A 24,040-nucleotide genomic window follows, 5' to 3' on the forward strand; every position below is an offset into this window, starting at 1 on the left:
GTACTTTTACCCACAGCCTCTTCTCACACAGAAAGGGCCAAGATGCTTTCTTTCTGTGCCTCACCTATAGCTTTGAAGGTTTAAGTCCTAAAAGAAAACCAGCCTCCCGGTATTCTGCTTTTCGGGCTAAGAATCAGCAACATAATAGAATTTCTTCTAAACACAATTCAGTCTGCTTCTGCCCGAGCAGCAGAACCATAGGTATTAATTAGCCCAACGTTTTATCTTCCTTGTACACAGTAACGATTCTATTTCTGCATTACCGTTTCTTCTGAGCTCTGGCTGCTATACTCAACCTCCCTGACTCCTCAATACAGCAAACACTCTTCATCACTGCCCTTCTGGTAAGTTGCAGAAAGAAACTCCTCACCTGAGCTTCATTGAAGTCTTCGAGAATATAGCCAGCTCCTGCTCGAAGCTGGGATTCTGTGTATTGTTTGTTGAAAGGAGGAATTTCTAAAATTTCTATATAAAACACAGAAGACCAAGATAATTACTATTTCATTTCTCATTTACTACTTTACGCCTGCTTCTCACTGTCCCCGTTGCCACTCCCCATTATTTGCACAGTGTTGCAGGCTACATCAGACCTACTCACGGGTTAGAAAGAGATCTGTCTTGAGGCCTATAAAGTATAGCCAGAAGAAGGGGCAAAAGCAGGAGGACTGGGAAGATGAGAAATGGAGATAGGTCCCAGATCTAAGAACTTAAAAGGTTTCTGCACTAAGACTAATCATGGTACTGTTCATAGAGAGGGCCACAGCCCCTTCCCAGAGTGATGCATTTACTATCAGGAACTTCTTAAGTCCTGCAGCAAACTAAGCCACTTCCTGTAATTCTATGAAATGAGTCACAGATTAGCACTTTATAATCAAACCTTCACGTTCCCACTATACACTGAAAATGATAAACCAGAATGTTAAAAGTTTTAAAATTTTAGTTACATGAAGGCTGGCCAGAAAATTCTGTTTCAGACTTTTTATTGAACTATCTACCTTTGATCTTGGAGTACAGGACACTGAACAGCATGACTGCTCTACAGGGTTGAGGGGGAAGTAAAAGTTATGCGATGAGGCCGAAGCTATAAGGACCATAGAGCAATTAAAAGTTGATTATTTTGACCAAGTATCTAATTTCAGTTATGAGAGGAGCAGTTGACAACACTAAGTTCTAGTAAACTTACCACAAATAAAAAACCCAAAGTTCAAATGCCACAACCCTTTCCCCTCCCCGCCATATCCAGTGATGACCCGAGAGTGGAGCCCTCCCTGCCTGCTGAAGCTGCTCAGATAATGCCCAAACTCGGTCCTCTATCTGACTGGCTCACCTACTCTTCACTGTTCGTTTTTTTTTTAAAGATTGATTTATTTATACATGCACTGGGTACAGTCAGAAGTGCAGGAGGGTGAGAGAATTCACCAGAGCCAGAGGGGAGAGCAGAACAGGCAGAATGACGAAATACACTGCTGAGGGGAGCAGCGGGTGTGGCAGGAGAGGTCTGTTGTGCCATGTGGGACCCTCGCCAGTGGCCGGGGATCGAACCAGTGCTGCAGAGGCTGCGGGCAGCTTTGCAACCCAGCACTCAACTGCTGCGCCACCGGGGAGGCCCCACTGTTCTGTTCTTGATTGAACATTCTTGGTTCTTCTCAAAATGAAAACCCAAACTAGAAACTCTATAGACATGAGAACACGCAGAACATAACAGGCCTATTTCTTACTGCTTCCTTTGCATCATCCATCCCAATATATGACGCCAGTTCTCAGTACTGACACTGCTACTAACACATGGCCCCTTAAGGTCCATTATTTCTCTAGTCCTGACCTATGGAGAAGAGGTATTTCCAATTGTATTTCCTTGCACTTGTATAATCAAATATTACCCTGTCTATGCAATCCATTTCTTAACCAGCTTGGATTTAATTTCCTTTGCTTTTTTTTTTTTTTTTTTTTAAACTTAGGAGTAGCCTTGCCCAGCCAGTCTTAAATGAAAAGTTTTTAATCCCATCATCTAAATTAAGGATAAAGCTGCTAAACAGACTTGACTCAATCCCTGTGGCTAATGTTAATGGGCCACCTAACAAGACCAGGTGCCATATTCTCATTATTAATGTCTCATAAGTTACAATATAAATTGGCATCTAAGAGTCCCATTTGTCTGCAAGACAGATCATTGTTTCTTGAAAACCCTAAAATACTACAGATGTCATCAGGTTTACTGAGATGGCGGAAGCCCTAAGCATTTTTATATGCCAAAAACAGCAAGGATTCTGGTCCAAGATTGAAGAAGCAACATAAAACAGACATAGTCACCACAACCAATTTAACGAGAAACCTGGAGATTCCTCTAAACGTTCTAGAGTCCTCATTTAGACAAGACCTACTTCCCCTCACTTGTGGTTACATGAGTTGACAAATGTTTGCTGTGTTAGCAGGGAGGAGTGGAGGGGATATCTGAGTCGAGTTATTAGATACACACAGGCTCAAAGAGTTTTCAAGCACTGAGCAAGCTGCGTATTATACCAGAGCAGGCCGTCCTGCCTGTGACCGGATACGACAACCAAACCAACAAATGAAACATCTGCAGAGCTGCCTTGTAAGATCCTGGGCTAGGGAAGGGTCAGGAGTGTGTTAGGGAATAAAGGCCAGGGTCCAACAAGAAAAAAAGATCAGGACATTATTTGTAATGCCATAAGATGATCCAATTAAAACTACATTCATGCCACACCTTCTCTCCTGCTGTACCTTACTGACTTCGGACAAATGAGGTTTTGTGCGCCCTTGGAACTGCCACACCTGCTCCCGTACCCTAAAGCCTCTCTATTGCCAACTGTTTACCGATAGCACACACCTCTACCCAGCTCCCTGACCACCTACCCATGTACCTCTCCCTGTGGCCTGCAGCAGGTGAGGTACAGTTTTGGTTAATTAGGAAAGAATCATTCCGTACCTGAAATGCCAACCATCACATTTTATGATAACCATATTCCTTAACTCAGTTTCCTCTTACAAGACTTAACACTAGTCAGAACACTTAACGTGTAGAACATCATTTCACACAGATCTTTAATTTTTATAGACATTTCTGGTTCACATTGACTTTAGACAGCTAAAATTTTTATCTCTCCCAACTGCAGCCTTTACTCAAACCCTAAGTAACAATGTAGAAACACCGGGTGTAGGCAGACTTGGTTTCAAGTTAAAGAGAGGTACGAGAGTTGAAAGAGCCTAGCAGCTGATTTTCTCTGAAATCACCCTGGAGCACTCCACAGTCCCAGTCTTAAAAACCTCACGAGAATGAAGCTCACCCTGGAACACCAATGGGAAAGATGGCAGAGCACTCAGCTACCTTGTCCTGAATGCTTGTAATAGAGCAAATGCTGGGTTCTACTCCCAACTCTACTGTAACATCACAGAAAAATGCAATTCTTTATCTTCTCCTACCTTGTTTCCTCTCCGTAACGTGGATGGTAAAATCTAGCTCCCATTTGCCTCATAGTATTGCTTTGATGACCCACTGAGAAAATTCTGTGAAACCAGTCCATAGACTGAGAAGCAGGGTAAAATTAATTTTCTCTGACCAGCTGCCACTTGCTCTGCCTCCTGTACAGTTGGCAGGGGCCACTAGACTCGAAGTAAGTGGACAGGAAGGAAAAGCACATGTCAGATGCCCAGGATGTCCCAGGGCCTTACCCTCCTCCTCTTCACTGCTTCCTGCAGGACCATCTAGGAGTTTTGAACGGCTGGTCAGCTTGTCACTGGTCGTGGCCATGGTGAGTAGAAAAGCATAGCCCAGAAATAAGGTCTTGTTGAGGGGCAAAGGCCCTCTCTGCTCTTCCAGGGTGGCAAGTTCACCCATGTTGTCTCCACTCTCACAAGGGCTCACAAACTCTCCCACTCCCACCGCACCTGGAAGCACAGGGGCACAGTTACTAGAGCGACACGGACCACTGCCTGGGCACGGGTCCCACCACCAAGCATGAGGTGGACAGGCAAGGGATTGAATTTTTTGGAGCTATAAACCAAACACCATTCTTAAGATCAACAACCTAGGAGATGCTGACCTTATGTATTTAAATTTTATGTAGTTATGAAAACAATGTATAATGTTGTCATAAGTGAAAATCAACTAATATTGGTTTTATACAAATAAACCAAGTACTTCTGAGGTCATCTGAAGAAAGAATTAGCTCTAATACAAAGATTAGTAAGATTATAAATGTTTGGAAATCTTGTGCTCAGTGATTTCCCCAATAGGTGGTATTTTGAAGTAACCTTAAAAATAAAGCAAGACAAAATAAAACCCCTGCTTTTATTACTTGAAAGAGCTCCAGCAATTACTCCCACCCTGCCCAGGGCCTTCACCAGGATGGTGCATGGAATACTCGGCACTGAAGTATTCTTACACGCTGACAGAGCCACCTCCCAATAGCCTGCTTCAGTGACCCCAGTTTCCAGCACCTGCGGTTAGGAAGGTTCAGTGAACGGCCAGTCCAGGACTCCCAGAACACCCATGCTAGAGTGCCCCAATATGTCCTCAAGAAAACAGATACCTGACTTGGAGAAGCTGAATCGTAGGCTCATTAAGAAGCTAAGATGACAGACAGGTCATGTCTCCCTAAAATAAAACCAGCAGCAAGAGAATAGTCTGATATAGGATATATGAGCCTGGACTCTGAAGTCAGACTGCCTGAGTTTGCATTCTGGCTCTCTGTGTGTTACCTGGGGAAAGCTGGCCAACTTTTCTGTGCCTCAGATTCTTCCACTGGAAAATGCATTCTAGCACCTACACCTCAGGAATTGTATGAGGAAATGTATATGAAGCACGGAGTCCCGTGCCTCTCATCCCTGAAACACAGATCACACAGCTCAGATACAGGCAAGAAAAGGAACTCTGGTGCCAGGACAGTGGACCAACCAATGAACATCAGTTTGCTAGACAGAGGGTTCTCCCTGTCTCTCCAGAAGCCACAGCAGCCGGGGCTGGGCCACGGACACAGTAAACAACAGGCGAATTACACCACTGTTCACAGGAAGCATGAGGGCTGGGAAGGGACTATCTGAGGAGAGCAGGGGAGATGCAGGCTGAGGAATAAGCTTTCAAGACAAAGTATGGGAAAGTCAGGGTCTTGAGTATAAGGGAGGGGGGAGCAGAACTTCCAGAAGTAGAAGACAGTGCCAAGTAAAGAAAGACAAACTTTACCTAATTTGCATTTGCTTAAAATTCAGTACTTTTCCTCCTAAAAACCTACATGGGAGTCAATGAGCGTTTGTGATTGAGACATGGCCTCTCTCTGCCCTTGCTAGGCTGATGGTAGATCTGGGGGGCTGGAAGAGCTGGATACAGTAAGCTGTCTCTGGGTACTACCTGTGGGCTTCTTCAGGACCCCAACTTTGAAGCCACGTAGCAGCTGGCCCTATAGCCCACCGTGGTCTCACAGCGACTGAGGCAGAAGGGAGCACTCACCGGGTTTCACAGTAGCAGACTTCCGGCCTCGCTTGGCAGGGGACCGTTCCTCTTCAGATACGATGAGTTTTCTTTTACCTGAGGGAGCTCCCACGGAGGCACGAGGGCTTTCGGTGACCTTGCGGGTAGGCGTTGTGCTGCTGCCGCTGGAGGCAGTCGGGGTGGCTGGAGAGCTGATGTTACTACGTCGTTTCCGCTTCCCTTCCACCAAATTGTCTGATAGGATAAGCCAAATACTGGTCAACTCTCATGGTCTGAGGCCCTGAACTCCAAAAAGCTGGGCAGATTGACCAGCTACCACTGTGCCCTTTCCTCCACCTCCCGTGGGGGCAGGAACCTCTTGTTAAGGTCACCATATCTTGTTTTAGTCTTTACCAGAGGTAGGCAGCAAGGCCAGAGAACGACAACGTATCACCTTCTCATATGCCACACAGGAATCGAAGGTTTTGGAAGCATTACCAATTGCTCTAGAAACCATTCCTCCCACCAAAAGCAAAATGGGGGCCAAAGGTCTTACCTAAGCTGATATCTGCGGCCTTGGTGAGGGGCGTTACTGCCTCATACGGGCCCAGGCCATACTGCTCCCTCAGTCTGTTTCCTTGCTCCAAGGACAGGATGACCGCCATTCGCTTATACCACTTCCTCTGACCTTCTTTTTCAATGCTATAGTACAGCTCTCCAGACTCCTTCCTGTGCCCTTTTACCACACCTGGGTGGGGAAAAGAAGGCTTGCTGCTGTTGTAGGCTCCTCAGCATCCACTCACTAGGCTCTGCAGAGCAGGTCTGAGTCGGGGAACCAGGAGCTCAAACAGTGGACGTAAGTTAGAACTTAAAATCCCAACTGTGAATCCCAGGCAACAATATTTAGGGTACAGACAACTACCCATGCATCCCTGAGTAGTTTCCACAACATGGGAAGTGTCTCAACAGGAGGAGGCCTTTAGTTATCAGGCTTCCTAGAGTCAGTCTCCATGAGCTGTTAGTGGGCCCAATGGTTCTGGAAGTGAAATGGCTTCTTAATTATCCCATTATGACTTACTAAGTCTGTCCTTCTTGGCTGTCTGAAAGCTAAGTGATAACTTTTCAGTTAAGTTGTAGGAGACATGAGATTTTGAGAGCATGCGCCTGTCCTTTGTTATGTACTAGAAACAGACACAGAGCAAAGAACGGAAGAAAACAAACCCTGCTCCTCCTGCCTAATCTTCCGTCCCTGCTCCTGCTCCTGCTCCACTACAGAAAGCTCACCCCTTTGGGTGAGAAGGAACATAAATGTGGGGGACAGAAGGAAGCTGGGCTGGGATTCTGGAGGCCCCAGCCTACACCTGACTCTGCCCCTCATGTAAAAGGTACCACTCCGTCCCCGCTATCCACCGTGAACAGTTCACACGGACACAAAGTAAACACGGGGCATTAATCGGAACACTTTTTTCAGTCCTATAAACAAGGTTCTCCCATTAGCCGACACGGGAACAGAAGGCTAGTGAGCACCAGAGAGCGCGCCACCGTGGAAACACAGGGAAGACGGGCCTTGGCTCTCCTTATCCCCGCCACACTATCCTCCTCTCTCCCTCACGGACGCATCTCCTACCTTAACTCGCTACTGCCAGGCCAAATACAAACCCCCTCAAAAGCACAAGGCACCGAGGCCAACAACGTACTTCCTACCGTGGACTACACTCCCATGCGGCGCTACCGGAAAGAGAAGCAATCTAGTGTTGACACTAACGGCCCCAATGAATGAGACACAATCCCCACCCATTGCTGCCCACGAGCCCCTCTGCACAGAGGTGTCTGCCTTCAGAGGGCCCAACGGGGACCTCCGAGAGAGGCTTTATCCCTGAAACATCAAATGCATTTGATACAAACCAAGTCACGAGCCATAAAAGACATCCATTCATGTGCTGCTAAGTTTTCCAGAACTACAAGGTGAAATGGCCCATTTAACAAATAATAGGGTACCCAAAAGATGTCTTTAAATGACAAACTCAATATAAACGTGTCTCCAGATGAGTTCACTAAAACGCAATGTCATCAGAGAACTACAGCACGTGTAACAATCACAGGAAATCCCTCGCCATCCACCATGAACGGGCTACTTCAAAAAAAAAGTGGGGGAAGCAGAGGTTGGGGGGTGTGGGGGGGAGCACGTCATTCTACAAACCAAAATGATGGGCATCAATCTCACAAACACGGCACTAGCAACTTCCTAAGCAAAATTACGTCAATATAGCTTCCTAGCTGGTTTCCATCAAGGCAGGCAGTACAAGACACTGGTGAAAGAACAGACTGGAAAGGGAGAACACTGACTTTACAGCAGAGAAAGCTGGCACACATCACCTTAACCTGCGCACCAGTCATGCGCTGTGCGTGTTTACACACCCTCCTCCCCTTCCAACGGTTTTGCAAGGTGCTTCACCTCCGTAGCTTGCTTTTGAAAACCCATGACTCCAGTTTAATCAGGACAAACCATGAGACAAACCGAATGAAATACCTGACATTCGACAAAATACCTGACCAGTACGCCTCAAAACTGTCCAGGTCGTGAAAAACAAGAAAGATTCAGAAACGGCCACAGATCAGATCAAGGGACATATGAGGACTAACAGCAGGGGGTAAGCCTGGACTGTGTCCTGGAACAGGAACAGGGCACGGCTGGTGAACTCCAAATAATGCCCACAGTTTAGTTAAGAGTAACGAGCCACAAACATCTCATGTTAACGTGTTAGCTGGAAAGCTGGGTGAGGCCTATATAGCAACTCAGTACTCTGCAATTTTGCTGTAAATAAAAAATATTTCAAAATTAGAAGTTCATTCAAAAACAAAGAACAAAAAATAAAAAAGCCAGTGGTTGAGTCACCAGTGTTGACGGAATGGAATCTGTGACTTTAGAGACCAGAAAAGTAATCAGGCTGGAGTGGGGCTTTTGGGAACTCCTGACCGGAGAGGGCTGCCCAGGGCAGTCAGTATCTGGCCTCTGCCGCCTTCATTACCTGCGCTGAAATACTCGTCCTCCGAGAGCGCCGTCACTTCCGTATCCAGCGGGATGGGGTCACACAGCAGAATGTCTTTGCCCAACACGTCACACTCATACCCGTCATCAAAGAGCAACTTGTACTTCCCGGCGCCGACATCTCGTGTGATTTTCCCAGAGTAAAAATAGCCATTGGAGGACCACTTGGCTACAACACGGAGCCCCACGAAGCTGTTCCCTGGCGAGGAGGCATCTAAGCCATCGGAAGGGCCCGCGGCAGCCTGAAAGGGAATCTCTGGAGAGTCGCTTCGACGCACAACACTAGAGCTCATGTCTGCTCGTTTGGTGGAGTCGGGCACTCGGGGCGTGATACGGGTGAAGGATTTATCGTCTGACGACATACTGGATGAGATGTCCTCCACGCCCAAGGGGCCGGGCACAGTGGTCTCTCTACAGAGAGAGGAGAGACAGGAGAAGGCAGTGAGACCAGGAAGAGAGAAGTACTTGTCTACCGATTTCCCCACTCCTTCAGCCCATTCTTTGATAACCCCAAGACAGGCAGAGGCCTGGTCGCTCAGTGGCCTCACTGTGCTCCCTGCCCACTCCCCAGTCACGTGGGCCCCTCTTCTCCCTCCTGACACCCCACATACTCTGAATTCCCCTCTTTTCTCTACTCCCTTTTTTTCTAACAAGTCACAGGCTAAGTGTATCTCACACTACCCGGGTACCTGGTTCCAGTGGTCCGAGAAGGTGGGCGGCCCCTTCGCCCGCGCCCACGAGGCGTGACTGGAGCCTTCCCTCCCTGTCTGATGCCAAGGCCTGCATCACCATCCTCCTCACACACTGGCGCCCCTGTCTGACTGACCCCTTTTCTAGGACTAGAGAATGAAGATAGGTTAGTCTGACAGCACCTGCCACTGAATCCTTTCTTCTCCCCTTGGCCCTCAGGTGAACATGTGCTCGGCCTCTAGGGCAACAGGAAGTTGGCCCACACACCCCCATCACTATCAGTCGGGGAGTGGAGAGTACAGGACAGTAGTAAAGGACACCCTCCCCTTGGGGTGTCTAGTCCCTCCTGACCAAGCTCCCTACTGCTGCTGTCAGAGACAGCACACCCATTTCTGCCCTGCCATTTCTTCAACTTCAGGCTCTGAACACCTGCAAAGGATAACAAAAAGCTAAGGGATGTGTCAACTTGGGGGCCACCACCTCAAACTCTCCGTATTCCAAACCAAAAAAGACTGCAGAAAATGGAGGTGGCAAGAGTTTGTGCCAGCATCCTCAGAGTCCCCCACCTGTTTTGCAACATTTTCTGAGAGTTCTTTCCCAGTGAAGCCTAGCTCGCACCGGGCTCTACCCGAACTCTCATGCAAACCCAAAATAGAGGAACAAAAGGGGAGGAAGAGGAGTTGACTCATCCCAGATGGAGGATGGGGGGATTTCCCATTACTCCCCTTTCCTGTGATATAAAAATGTCAGCAACCCTTCCCCTGCTGTGGCTCTCTCTCTGGAGACCCTGTCTGCACCTCAGTTTTCCTGGGCCTCCTCGGGAGCTGGGCAAGGCAAAATCTGCGGGTTCTGTCCCGCTGGTTTTCCCTTTGACTGGTCCGGCTCCTCTCCCTGAGCTGCCACTGCTGTGCATGGTTGACGGACTCGTCCCACTTGACGTGCGGTGTAAACTGGATGCCTTGGAGGAGAAGGAGCTGATATCCCCCAGGTCACCTGAGGAGCCCCCAGTCTGTGAAGGGGAAACTTCAGTTTCACACTCCTGACACTCTACAATTGGCTCTTCAGTCTCCTGCAAGGAAAAAATGGATACAAAGGCTAAAGGACACCACAATAACATAATGTTAATGTGACGGTGGAAAAATCCTGGAGATAGCAAGAAATTACAGTTCAGAACAGTAGGACTCAGGAGGAAATTTTCTGGAACAACGGAAATTTCTCTATCTTGTTTGAGCAGTGGGTATATATAAGTGTAAAAGCCAATGGAATTAAACATTTGTGATCAGTGCATTCTACTCAGAATATATTATATCTCAAGAAAGAAAGAAAAGTGGTCTTGACTGACTTAAAAAATGACTTCTATCATGAACTAAATTATCTTTTTTTTCCGACAAGTTCACAACTTTGGCTAATGAGAAACCAGCAAGGATTCTAACCCCGAGGACAGAAGTAACTCCTGTCTGAGAGAAGACAGCTAAGGAAGAAGGTAGATTAGAGGAGGAAGTGAGTGGTTAGGAGTCCTTCTGGGTGTCTGACTAGCAGTAGATAACATTAAATGTTTGAGATTCGGTATTTTACATTACCTTTCAACAAGTGCTCAAGGAAATAAAAATTACAGTCTATAATCATGACTTCTGTTTAGAAAAATGAAGACTAAAAAGGTTAAAATCAAAATATTCAATTTTTCATATCTAGAGAGGACAGGATGTCAGACTGAGTGTATCCCACACGCACACATACTTTGATGGATGGGCAGCAGTTGACTGGACCTGTTTTAAGCAGCTTACCAGGCTAAATCCCAGGTTTTTAATTCTAGGACTAATCAGCAATGTCTTCTGTGGACACAAGGCTAAGAAATTATAGCACAGGTACTATACATTTGCCTTCTTGCTCTAGACCATTCATGCAATATTGTGCTAAGTGTCAGAAGATTATGTGGAAGTATAAGGTAGGCTCTTTCCAAGGAAGAGTTTACAATCCCTCTGGGGAATCTGCAATACACATTTAAATAATGCCATAAGGTGCTTAAATGAGGGCCTCCCTAGTGGCGCAAGGGGTTAAGTTGCAACCTATGAAGCTATCCGCAGCTACTGCAGCACGAGTTCGATCCCCAGCCAGGGAGCTACCCACATGGTGCAGCAGACCTCTCCTGACTCGCCCGCTGCTCCCCTCAGCAGTGTATTTCAGTAGATCCTCCTGTTTTGCTTCCCACTCTGTCTCTGGTGAATCCTCTCACCTCTCCCCACACCTCTGGCCTATACCCCAGTTCTTGTATGCATAAATAAATAAATCTTAAAAAAAAAAAAAAGATGTTTAAATGATTATTTTCTGGCCACTTCCTTCTTGAAACTCTCTCCCTCTAGAATCCATAAAATTTCCTTTCATTTTACCGCTTCAGGTACTTCTATTCATGCTTTTTGCGGGGTTCCTTTCTTTGCCTTTTCCGTTAAAATTGCTATTACCCAGCTGTTTTCTCGTTCCTTTTCTCACTCTTCTAAGCTCCCCCTGTCCAGTCTTCCTAGACTCATCCCTGCCTGTCTACCAGTAATACACTGACGACTCAGCTCCAAATTCTCAAATATAGAAACCTACTAAACTCTGCCCCTGGATGACTCAGACACCTGAAATTTAACCCATCCAATCTGTCAACCTCTCTTCATTTCCTTGCCTTCAATGAATGAACCAGATATCCCAATACATCTCACATCCCCTGCAGATCTCTCCAGCAGAGACTCATTTTTTTTTTTTTTTTCAAACAAACCTCAATTCAAGAGTTTGAAGGGAGAGGCCTCCTTGCTCCCAATGCCATTAACAGAGCATTTTCTCTCACCGCTTCTGGCTCCTACCAAGCCACCACTTGACTGCAAACTTTTCCTCTCTCTGTTCCTTGTTGTCACTCACGAATAGCTCCCTCTAATCCATGAAGACTTTAACTCTTACTGCCTCCCTTTCCTCCCCACTCCCACTCTGTCATCATTTTCTGTGGCTAATTTCCATCAGCTGTCCCATCCAGATGACCCCAAGTGTCCAGATCTACTTATCACCAGTAACTCTTTTCTCTCCTCTACCTCAGCCATCTGTTTCCAGGGTCATTACCAGAAATTGCACCACTTCCCAAATCTTCATCATTAACATGCTATTCTCCAACCACCCAACTTGTTTGCACTAGCTGGACCCAAACCAACATAACCTGCCAAAGTCACTAACTAAAACGGGTGTTAAGAGCCAAAAATTTCAGCCAATTCCTTTTCTTGGCTGTAGCAAAAGGACAGGGGGTCAAGACTTGCCTAAAAGGTGGTTGAAGAATTGGCCCAAAGAACAGTTAACAGCTATACTGGCTTTTGCAACTGTCGAAGTAGTTGTTCTTATAATGACATAGACCCAGGCTTCAATTTGGCCTGTTATGATCTTTTTAATATATTGCTTACTTGCTCTGTGTTTCCTCTGCTAAACTACAGAAGCCATTAAGACAGCGATTGTAACCGTTATCTTTCCTGCCTGTATCCTGACTAGAATCTAGCATAGTGCCTGCCACAGAAGAGGCCCTCAGTAAATATTGACTGAATGAAAGATCTACTTTCTCAAGCCAGTGTGCTATTTCTATTCCCTATAGTATATCATACACCATCTATCCAGCTGCCCAATAAAAAGCCCAGGCATTATTAAGACTCCTCCCTTTCCCTTAATTCCCACCCTCAGCAACTCATCAGTCTATTAATTTCACCCTCTATAGATTTCTTATTTTCACTTTCTACATTTCAGTTACCCGTGGTTAACTGGGGTCTAAATCATTATGTACAACAGGATTTTTGAGAGACTGACCATATTCACCTAAGTTTTATTACAGTGTAATTGTTCCACCTTATTATATTTATTGTTGTCAACCTCTTCCTCCAAAAATTTATAAATTAAACTTTATAATAGATCTGTGTGTAAAGAGAAAAACAGTACAAATACTCTCCGAAGTTTCAGGCATCCAGTGGGGTTCTTGGAACGATAGTATCCCTCAAGAAGAAGGGAAGTCCTATATTTCTCTCCTGTCGATCCCCACTGCCACCATGCTGAGCTGACACACGTTACCTCTAAACTAAACTATGACTAAACTATGCCTCTATCCTCAACCCACTTCAACTCTTGTTGCACTGCTGCCTGTCTGACCTCTCCAACATGCAAATCTGAGCGTGTCGCTCCTTTCCCCAAAATTCTTCAAAGACTCTTTTTTTAACACAGAAGATAAAAATCTAAACTCTTTTCTGTGGCATGTGAAGTCTTAAGTTCCTGGCCCTTACCAGTCTTGAAAGCACCACCTCACCTGTCACACCCTTCCATTCTTGTTTGAACTTCTAAATAGTCATGAAGCAGCCACAGTGTCTACAAATGTAACTTTCCATTTTACCTGCAATGCCCTTCTCACCTTCCCTTCAATGTCTCCTTCTCCTGCCTCACATCTTCTGTGGGGCCTTTTAGCCTCCTCTGGGTGGCTTAGCAGGCTCCAGTCCCTGTTTCTAACACATCTCCTCGTGCCTATACTGCAGCAACCAGCAAGTTCTAGAATCAGAGCATGTCCTGTGTAAGCTTGAGAACAGGATAACTGTCTTTTTATCTTCATGGTCCCAGTGCTGGCCATGATGTCAGGAACACAGTAAAAAAGAATCACTGGTAAACAGATGCATAAAATCTTTAAAAGATGATAAACAAGAGAGAAGCAAAGTTTCCGGAATCCTCTGACGTCACCGTGTCTACCTTCACACCCTCACACACCTCTATGCTACCTGCCTAGACAGTTCCTTCTTATGTCTCTCTCTTTCTGGATCTGCTCACCAGTCCTTCCACCTGTAATGCTGTCTTCCCTTATATTCCAAATATCTAACCTGTCAGTGTTCAACTCAAACGCTTTCTAACCCTCATCCAGAAACACTGCATGGATGGCGCTGGAAGGGATCATGCTCAGCGAAATAAGCCAGAAAGAAAAAGAAAAACACCGGATGGTCTCACTCATAGCAGGAATTTAGAAAACCTGAATAAGGGACCAGGAAAAAGACTAATTATAATAAAGTAAAAATTAAAATCAACAAGCAACTATAAACCAGAGACACGCTATGGGGAGGTAGGGGGGAGAGGGGAGGAGGGAGCAGGATGAAAACAAGGAGGGTGGGAACTGAATGGGGACCATAACCATGACGAAATGCATGCACGTGCAAAAATGAAAAATGATGTAAAAACATATAAAATTTAAAAATAAGTAATAAATATTTAAAAGACCAAAAAGAAAACTCTCTATAGATGAATTTCTTCCATCTTTGAACTATGCTATGTGCCTCTCTTTTGGCACACATCACTTTCTCTTGAGAGGGTGCATACTGGAGTGGTTAAGAACGCAGGCTCTGGGACTAGACTGCCTGTTTATTAACTATGTAATCTCAAGTTATTTTAACTTGCTATGCCTCTTTCTCCTCATCATCAAAATAAAATAATAGTATCTACCTCACAGCATGGTTGTGAGGATTAACTAAGTCACTTACAGTCCTTACGACAATGTCTGGCATACAGCTAGTGCTCAATGTCATTTACTATTTATTTAATTATGACAGACTTTTCCAAACTATGTTCCAGAGAAGAATAACAAATATTACTTTAAAAGTCAGTTTAGCTCTCTCCGCCGGACCGCTGCCGCGCCACCATCATGGACACCAGTGTTGGCGAGGGTGTGGAGAAAAGAACTCTCCTGCACTGCTGGTGGGAGTGCAAACTGGTCCAACCACTATGGAGAGCTGTGTGGAGATTTCTGGACCTACTAAACATAGAGCTTCCATATGATCCAGCAATTCCACTCCTAGGTATTTATTTACCCAAAGGACACAGAAACATCAATTCCAAAGAACACCTGCACCCCTATGTTTATAGCAGCACTATTTACAATAGCTAAGCTTTGGAAACAGCCCAAATGCCCAAAAATAGATGACTGGATCAAGAAGATGTGGTCCATATACACCATGGAATATTACTCAGCATTCAAAAAAGATAAACACATGCCATTTGCAGCAACATGGATGGCGCTGGAAGGGATCATGCTCAGCGAAATAAGCCAGAAAGAGAAAGAAAAATACCGGATGGTCTCACTCATAGCAGGAATCTAGAAAACTTAAATAAGGGGCCAGGAAAAAGAATAACTATAAGAAAGTAAAAATCAAAATCAACAAAAAACTATGAACCAGAGACACTTTTTGGGGGGTGGGGGGGCGGGAGGGGAGGGATTGGGGTCAAAATGGGGGGGGTTGCAATTGTATGGGGAATATAAAAATAAAATTTATTATTTAAAAAAATAATAATAAGGGGGGGTGCAATTGTATGGGGAATATAACCAAAATGAAAATGCATACATTGTGCAATGATGAAAAAAGATGTAAGAATTATATGAAATAAAATATTTAAATAAACCCCCCCCCCCAAAAAAAGTCAGTTTAGGAAACAGTACTAGTAAACAATAAAATAGACGTTTTTACTACAGGACTTCTTAGAGCCTTTACTATAAAGGCACTGTGAAGTGACATTTGGGAGGGAGGGCTTTATAGCAGTTGGTGTTTCTCAAACTTATTTATGACCACAGAACATGTTCCTTCCCTGAGGTTATCTAGCAGGCCTGGTAGTTCCAGAAATATACTTTAGAAAGCATCATATGAAATAGTAAATGAAGTAATATGTCTTTATATAGTACCTGTCACTATAATAGTCAGAAAATTTTCTCTCAAATTTTTTTTCTAAGTTGTTAAATTGTAATTTTCCAAAGTAACAATAACACCGAAAAAAATCCCACCAACATCAAACTGAAGATAAATCAATATTTTAAAAGAAATTTTTCTGGGATTTGGTGTACAATAAAGATTACAAGACAATTGCTCAAATTAATGTCATGTTTTCTGATACAAGATCCACCAATGGCCCATTAATGAACCATAACAATTATGTCCCACTTAATAAAACGATACACCAGAGTTTCTCTCTGAATACCACTTCCCATGTGGCTAGATGGCAGAATGAAGGAAACAGTCATGCTTCTTCAGCAATTAATAAAATGGTTCCCAGATATTGATAAATCAAGACGTGTCAGATTCTTTAATTCTATAAAATCCAACTCAGCCAGTATTAAATCTAAGTAAAAATCTACATGATATTGTCCAATATAAATATCAACACACACAATATTGTGTTGACACTGGGAATGAGTCCATGATGAAGCCGACAAAGAAATAAAGATGTGTCTCTTACCCACAGGTTGATCCATAACCACAAACAGATGGAGACCAAGAAAGAACACAATGAGTAAATGTGAAAACGTGAGAAAATGAGAAAACACATGCAGCTAAGCTAAACTTTGAGTTCCCAAACACTGAATACATAAAACCTCTATACATGAACGAAATTTACCAATCTTCTTCTTGTAAAAGATAAGCATGATGGGACTAGTTAAATAAGTGACCAAAGACCATATGGCAAACCAATGGTGGAAAAAACCAGACTATTTTTCCAGTAAAAAGATGAAGGAAAACAGTGTTAAGCAGCTGGTGACGCAGTAAAGGCCGGGACAGGGGGTGAAGGCGGGTAGGTGCTGGAAGTAGAGCGCTATGGTAATTTTTCTATCGAAAGAAATTTGCCACACAGATCCAGAGCATGTATTACCTCAGTTACTTTTCTTTCTACTTCTGTTCCATCCACATAATACACATCTGTAATGACACGAGTGACAAGGGTGCGAACCTCACGGATTGTTCTCATGTGGCGATGCAAGACATGGCCGTGTGGCGGCTGAGGCATCTCAAACTCTTCCTCTCCCTGTGACAAAAGATACAGAAACACAGGCATGAGTCTCAGCGTGGACTGGCACTATCCCAGATCAACTTCTTTATCATAAGCATTGCTCAGAATTTCTAGAAATCTAATTTGATGGAATTTTCAAGCTGCACTGTTTTTTATTCACCTATAAATAAAATATGGAACAGCTGTGTAGCCAGAGACTAGGAAGAATTTATAGCAGTATCACCCAAAATGACCTTTTGTCTAAATCAAAGTCGTAACATCTAGCACTTAAATCCAGGATATTTAACTGAAATTTTGCCTCCCAAAAGTACATTATTTTTCGATTTTATCTTTCTGGATTTTGATGCTGACTTGTCCACCAGTACACAAGTTAATACTTGAGATACAGCTCTTTAGATAAAAGGCAAGTATTCTTTCAAAACTTTATATAGCCAAAATGATGTAACTGCTAATCTCAGTGCAATCTGTTCTTCCTGCATTAAATGATAGTTTCCTTACACCTGAGAAAAGCTACACAAATTTCCCCTAGAATATAAAATATTTAATCTATTCCAGAAGAAAGATTATAGTTAAAGAGCTGAGCTACACAAAGGAAAAAAGGGAGAAAGCACAAATAAACAGGATCAGAAATGAAAGAGGAGAAATCACAACGGACACAGCAGAAATAAAAAGAATAATCAGTAACTACTATGAAGAGTTGTATGGAAACAAGTTCAACAATCTAGAGGAGATGGACAAATTCCTACAACTCTACAATCACTCAAAGCTAGATAAAGAAGAAATAGAACACCGGGCCTCCCCGGTGGCGCAGCGGTTGAGCACTGGGTTGCGAAGCTGCCCGCAGCCTCTGCAGCGCCGGTTCGATCCCCGGCTGCTCCCGGGCCACCGGAGGAGGGTCCCACATGGCGTGCAGACCTCTCCTGCCGCCCGCTGCTCCCCTCAGCAGTGTACTTCGTCCTTCTGCCTGCTCTGCTCCCCGCTCTGGCTCTGGTGAATTCTCTCACCCTCCCGCGCTTCTGACTACACCCAGTGCTAGTATAAATAAATAAAAATAAATCTAAAAAAAAAAAAAAAAGAAGAAGAAATAGAACACCTAAACAGACCAATTACAAGCAGCGAAATTGAAATGGTAATCAAAAACCTCCTCAAAAACAAAAGCCCAGGACCTGATGGATTTACAAACGAACTCTACCAAACATTCAGAGATGAACTGGTGCCTATCCTTCACAAACTCTTCCAAAAAATTGAGAAGGAAGAAACAATACCAAACACGTTCTGTGAAGCCAACATTACACTAATACCAAAACCGAACAAGGACAACACAAAAAAGGAAAACTACAGGCCAATCTCCCTAATGAACACTGATGCAAAAATCCTCAACAAAATTTTAGCTATCAGAATCCAACAATGTATCCATAAGATAATTCACCACGACCAAGTAGGATTCATTCCAGGGACACAAGGATGGTTTAACATCCGAAAATCAATCAACGTTATCTAACACATCAACAAAAAGAAATATAAAAACCATATGATAATATCAATAGATGCTGAGAAAGCTTTCGACAAAGTGCAACACCCATTCATAATAAAAGCCCTTGAAATTCTTGGGATACAAGGAACATACCTCAACATCATAAAGGCCATCTATGACAAGCCAACAGCCAGTATCATTCTCAATGGTGAAAAGCTGAAAGCAATTCCATTAAGATCTGGAACAAGACAAGGATGTCCACTCTCACCACTGCTTTTCAATATAATACTGGAAGTCCTAGCCAGAGCAATAAGACAAGAGAAAGACATCCAAGGAATCCAAATAGGAAAAGAAGAAGTCAAACTATCACTATTTGCAGATGATATGATAATATACATAGAGAACCCCAAAAACTCCACAGAAAAACTAATTCAACTCATCAATCAGTTCAGTAAAGTGGCAGAATACAAAATCAACACACAAAAGTCAGTAGCCTTCCTATACACAACAATAAATCTGAAGAAGAAATCAAAAAAACCATCCCTTTTATTATTAAAACAAAAAAAATCAAATATTTGGGAATAAATCTAACAAAAGAGGTAAAGGACCTATACAAAGAAAACTATAAAACACTGTTAAAAGAAATAGAAGAAGACACAAAGAAATGGAAAGACATCCCCTGCTCATGGATTGGAAGAATAAACATTATTAAAATGGCCATCCTACCAAAAGCAATATACAGATTCAATGCTATTCCAATCAAAATTTCAATGTCATTCTTCAAAGAAATAGAACAATTATTGATGAAATTCATATGGAATCACAAAAAACCCCGAATTGCCAAAGCTCTCCTGAAAAAGAAAGAAGGAAATGGAGGCATCACACTCCCAGACTTCAAACTATACTACAAAGCCATAATCATCAAAACTGCATGGTATTGGAACAAGAACAGACATACAGACCAATGGAATCGAATAGAAAATCCAGAAATAAACCCACAGATTTATGGGCAACTAATCTTTGACAAAGGAGCAAAGACTATGAATTGGAGCAAAGAAAGTTTGTTCAATAAATGGTGCTGGGAAAACTGGGTTGCTACATGCAAAAGAATGAAGCTTGACCACTACCTCATACCATACACAAAAATCAACTCAAAATGGATTAAAGAACTAGACATAAGACCTGAAACCATAAAATATATAGAAGGAACTATAGGCGAAACACTACGTGATTTGCACATCAAAGACATCTTTACAGATACATCACCCAAAGCAGTGATAGTGAAGGCAAAGATAAACAGCTGGGACTACATCAAATTAAAGAGCTTCTGCACAGCAAAAGAGACAATAACAAAAACAAAGAGAAACCCCACTGACTGGGAGAACATTTTTGCACCCAACACTAATGATAAAGGACTGATCACAAAAATCTGCAAAGAGCTGATGAGACTCAACAACAACAAAGAAAATAACCCAGTCAAAAAATGGGCAGAAGAGCTAAAAAGAAACTTCTCTGAAGAGGAAATGCAAATGGCCAACAGGCATATGAAAAAATGTTCAACATCACTTGTAATCAGGGAAATGCAAATCAAAACTACCATGAGATGCCATCTTACACCAGTGAGAATGGCACATATTAAAAAAACTAGCAACAACAAATGTTGGCGAGGGTGTGGAGAAAAAGGAACTCTCCTGCACTGTTGGTGGGAGTGCAAACTGGTCCAACCACTATGGAGAGCTGTGTGGAGATTTCTGGACCTACTAAACATAGAACTTCCATATGATCCAGCAATTCCACTCCTAGGTATTTACCCAAAGGACACAGAAACATCAATTCCAAAGAGCACCTGCACCCCTATGTTTATAGCAGCACTGTTTACAATAGCTAAGCTTTGGAAACAGCCCAAATGCCCAAAAATAGATAACTGGATCAAGAAGATGTGGTACATATATACCATGGAATATTACTCAGCATTCAAAAAAGATAAACACATGCAATTTGCAGCAACATGGATGGCATTGGAAGGGATCATGCTCAGTGAAATAAGCCAAAAAGAAAAAGAAAAATACCGGATGGTCTCACTCATAGCAGGAATCTAGAAAACTTAAATAAGGGACCAGGAAAATGAATAACTATAAGAAAGTGAAAATCAAAATCAACAAAAAACTATGAACCAGAGACACTTTTTGGGGGGTGGGGGGCGGGAGGGGAGGGACTGGGGTCAGAATGGGGGGGTTGCAATTGTATGGGGAATATAAAAATAAAATTTATTATAAAAAAAAAATAAAATAAAGAGCTGAGCTAGTGTCCAAAACCAGAAAACTGGGATTTTCCATCTAGTTGTGCCATAAAGAATAATCAGTTAAGTAGTTACATTTTCATGACTGTGACATACATATTGCCCCCTAACACCTACGGCACCTTTATCCACATCCATGCCCTCCCCACCACCCCAACAGCTCTGTAATTCTGAGGAAATGCAGCTCCTTCTCCCACCTGACTTCCCTTGTGCCAGACTGATTTTACTTGAAGCAGTGAGCGTCACAGAGCGCAAATTGTTCAAAAGAATTATATGTACTTCCCCAATAATGGTGATACTGGGTTTCCTGACAATGCAGTAGTAATTTACCTGAAGCTTTCAATAATTTACCTGAAAAATTCCTACTCCAACTCCATCTTAAAGGTGAAATATCTACTAAAGAGGAAATATTTAGCTATGCAAATAAGTCAAAAGCATGAAAATTTATTCAACCAATTTCCTAAAATACTTCCACAAAGATATAACCCTGGTTAATAAATGTCACGCCTCAATCCTCAGGGTGCTTCTGCATCAGAATGAAAACAACCTAGACCGCCTACCTGCATACACAGAGCTGGATCATTGGGGGTCTAAGAGATTTCAGTGCTTTTTGTGTCCCTGAAATGTAGCCAAGAAGCATCCCTATATTACAACAGTCAGCAAATGATCACTTCAAGAGGCATTTGCATAACCATGTCTGACAACACGCAAGGAGAGAGAGGAAAAGGGGCAGATAAGAAAGCTGTGCTTACTCTCTTTAAATAGTGTTCAAAAGAGCTTTCTGTAAAGGCACGTAACTTGAGGATTTTGTCATTATTAGAAAAGGTAACAAAACTATAATAAAACCATGCTTTTCCTCCACAGAAAACCTGGTTCCAGGTCCACATGATACAATGAGTAAAAATTTAAGGCATGTCAAAGGTAGGTGGCCTATACTTTTCGCCCAACACTAGCCTGAGTCCTACCCAGATTGCAGGGGATATAAAAGCAACTGAGACTTGGAAAATTTCCACACAGCCTTCCTCATTTCTTAACCATTCCTCAAAAGCTGGCACACTAATTCCAATTTGTTCCTGTACCCACCGTATCTATTTTTATTGTGGGAAACTATACATAAAAATTACCACTTTGTTTTTAAATACACATGCAGTTTTATGTTAGGTACACTCACGCTGTTGTACAAGCATCACCATACCCACCTCCAGAACATTTTCATCTTTCCCAATTGAAACCTGTACCCATTCACCATCTATATTTTTCTAACACCTTTCTTTTCTTAGCAGCAGCAATTCAATGTGTTATTTCACTCTGCATGTCGCAGCAGTCAGACTATCAGTAGTGGTTCTGGAGGTGACAGCAGTACTATTCTTATTTTTTTTTTTTTTAATAGAGGCATGTTATTTATTTATTTATTTTGTTTGTTTTGTTTTTGTTTATACATGCACTGGGTACAGTCAGAAGCGCGGGAGGGTGAGAGAATTCACCAGAGTCAGAGCGGGGAGCAGAGCAGGCAGAAGGACCGAAGGACACTGCTGAGGGGAGCAGCGGGCGGCAGGAGAGGTCTGCGCGCCATGTGGGACCCTCCTCCGGTGGCCGGGGAGCAGCCGGGGATCGAACCGGCGCCGCGGGCAGCTTCGCAACCCAGCGCTCAACCGCTGCGCCACCTGGGAGGCCCAGTACTATTCTTATTTAAAATAAGTGGTAGCAGCAGTCAACATATATTGAAACTTAATATGTGTCACGCTCAATGCTGAGGGCTTTACATGCCTCTACTCACTTAATCCTCATGATGACCAAGTGCTACGTACCTTAACTAGGCCTGATGATGATAGGAACAGGGGATTTCCTATTTTACAGAGGGAGAATATTAAGAAATAAAGGAAAAATATAATCTAGTGGTTCCCACATGACTGCTACCTTTAAGATCAAGCTAAAGTGTTTTCATAAAGGCAGAGAAACCAAATATTATTTGACATAATGCAAAATTAAGGGTGAAAATAGCAAAGCACAACAGAACCCAATATTCTATAGCCCCTGTATCTTAAAGGCCATGCTATTTTGAATCTGTGAAAATAGGTAAGCTCAGACTGGAAAAACAGTATTTTTGGAATTCCTGGAGAAGCATGGATAAACAGAGTATAAGACTACAAAGGCCATGATTTAAAAAGTAGAAAAGCAACATAACATAACGAAAAGAATACCAACAGATCTGAAGTGAAATGTGCCAAGTTTAAATTTCAGTTCCACCACCTACTAATGGCAAAATCTTGGACAAGTTACTTAATCTCTCTTCAGCTTGGCTTCTTTACCTGTGAAAAAGGACTAATAGCAACCTCATGGGAGTCTTGAGTACAAAACTACAGGTGTTCAATAAACAGGAACTACATCACATTTTTACAAAAACAAACAACTTGGACCATCAGAATGAAAAGTGCCATCATGAGTGAAGCTTTCCTAGGCCAATCCCAAGTGAAAATAACCTACTGGAGCCACGTCACCACTATTAATAACCCAGATTTTCCCTGCCATGGATCCCGATGACATTTTACTCGTTCTTACCCTCTGACCTATTCTACCTATACTAGTACCTACACTTCTATACTCCATTCCCAAGAACTTTTTCTTCCTCCAGCCTCATTTTCATCAGCTCCAATCCTTTTTCCTACCCATTATGTCTACTCTTAGCCTCTTGCTGCAGTCTCTAGTCATGAAGGGACTTTTCCCCATCTCTCTATTCCTGTTATTGTTCTGTTAGCCATACTAGAGAGGCTATCCTTTATGCATCTTCCTTCTACTCTTTCCTTCCTCACTTTCTAATCTCTCAATTCCTGGGAACCACAGTGAAGTAGAGAAGCAATTAGCTTTAATAATTATAATCTGGGCCCCTCTGGTGGCGCAAGGGGTTAAGCACAGCCTATGAAGAAATCCGCAGCCTCTGCAGCATGAGTTCAATCCCTAGCCGGCCAGGAAGCAACCCACATAGTGCAGCAGACCTCTCCTGTCTCGCTCACTGCTCCCCTCAGCAGTGATTTCAGTCAGTCTGCCTGTTCTGTTCCCCGCTCTGCCTCTGGTGAATCCTCTCACCCCCTACATCTCTGGCCAGTACCTCAGCTCTTGTATGCATAAATAAATAAATCTTTAAAAATAATAATCATAATCTAATGATTACAATGGAGGGTGAAAATGGGCAGAAGGAAGAGACTGGCCACAGAAGGACACTATAAGGCCCAGACTTTATTTCTGGCTTTCTTTTCCAGTAGAAACCTATTTTACAAGCTCTTAGAACTATTT

The 24,040-nt window shown here is 43.2% G+C and overlaps 1 protein-coding gene across 2 annotated transcripts in view; it reads right to left on the bottom strand.

Annotated features, from left to right (window-relative positions):
* Nucleotides 1–24,040, bottom strand: part of TP53BP1 (tumor protein p53 binding protein 1) — an 83,123-nt gene that overhangs the window by 1,464 nt on the left and 57,619 nt on the right. The window contains exons 17-24 of one of the 2 annotated variants that reach the window (XM_084241350.1): nucleotides 16,839–16,991; nucleotides 9,962–10,233; nucleotides 9,164–9,313; nucleotides 8,455–8,885; nucleotides 5,982–6,173; nucleotides 5,465–5,680; nucleotides 3,691–3,906; nucleotides 371–465 (exon numbers count right to left, since the gene is read on the bottom strand). In XM_084241350.1, the coding sequence (XP_084097476.1) occupies nucleotides 371–465; nucleotides 3,691–3,906; nucleotides 5,465–5,680; nucleotides 5,982–6,173; nucleotides 8,455–8,885; nucleotides 9,164–9,313; nucleotides 9,962–10,233; nucleotides 16,839–16,991 (1,725 nt within the window). The remainder of the gene's footprint in view (nucleotides 1–370; nucleotides 466–3,690; nucleotides 3,907–5,464; nucleotides 5,681–5,981; nucleotides 6,174–8,454; nucleotides 8,886–9,163; nucleotides 9,314–9,961; nucleotides 10,234–16,838; nucleotides 16,992–24,040) is intronic. The other variant, XM_084241351.1, reaches the window with a different exon arrangement.

The sequence above is a fragment of the Talpa europaea genome (assembly GCF_964194135.1).
Source record: "Talpa europaea genome assembly, chromosome: 8".
In the NCBI taxonomy this organism is placed as follows: Eukaryota; Metazoa; Chordata; class Mammalia; order Eulipotyphla; family Talpidae; genus Talpa; species Talpa europaea.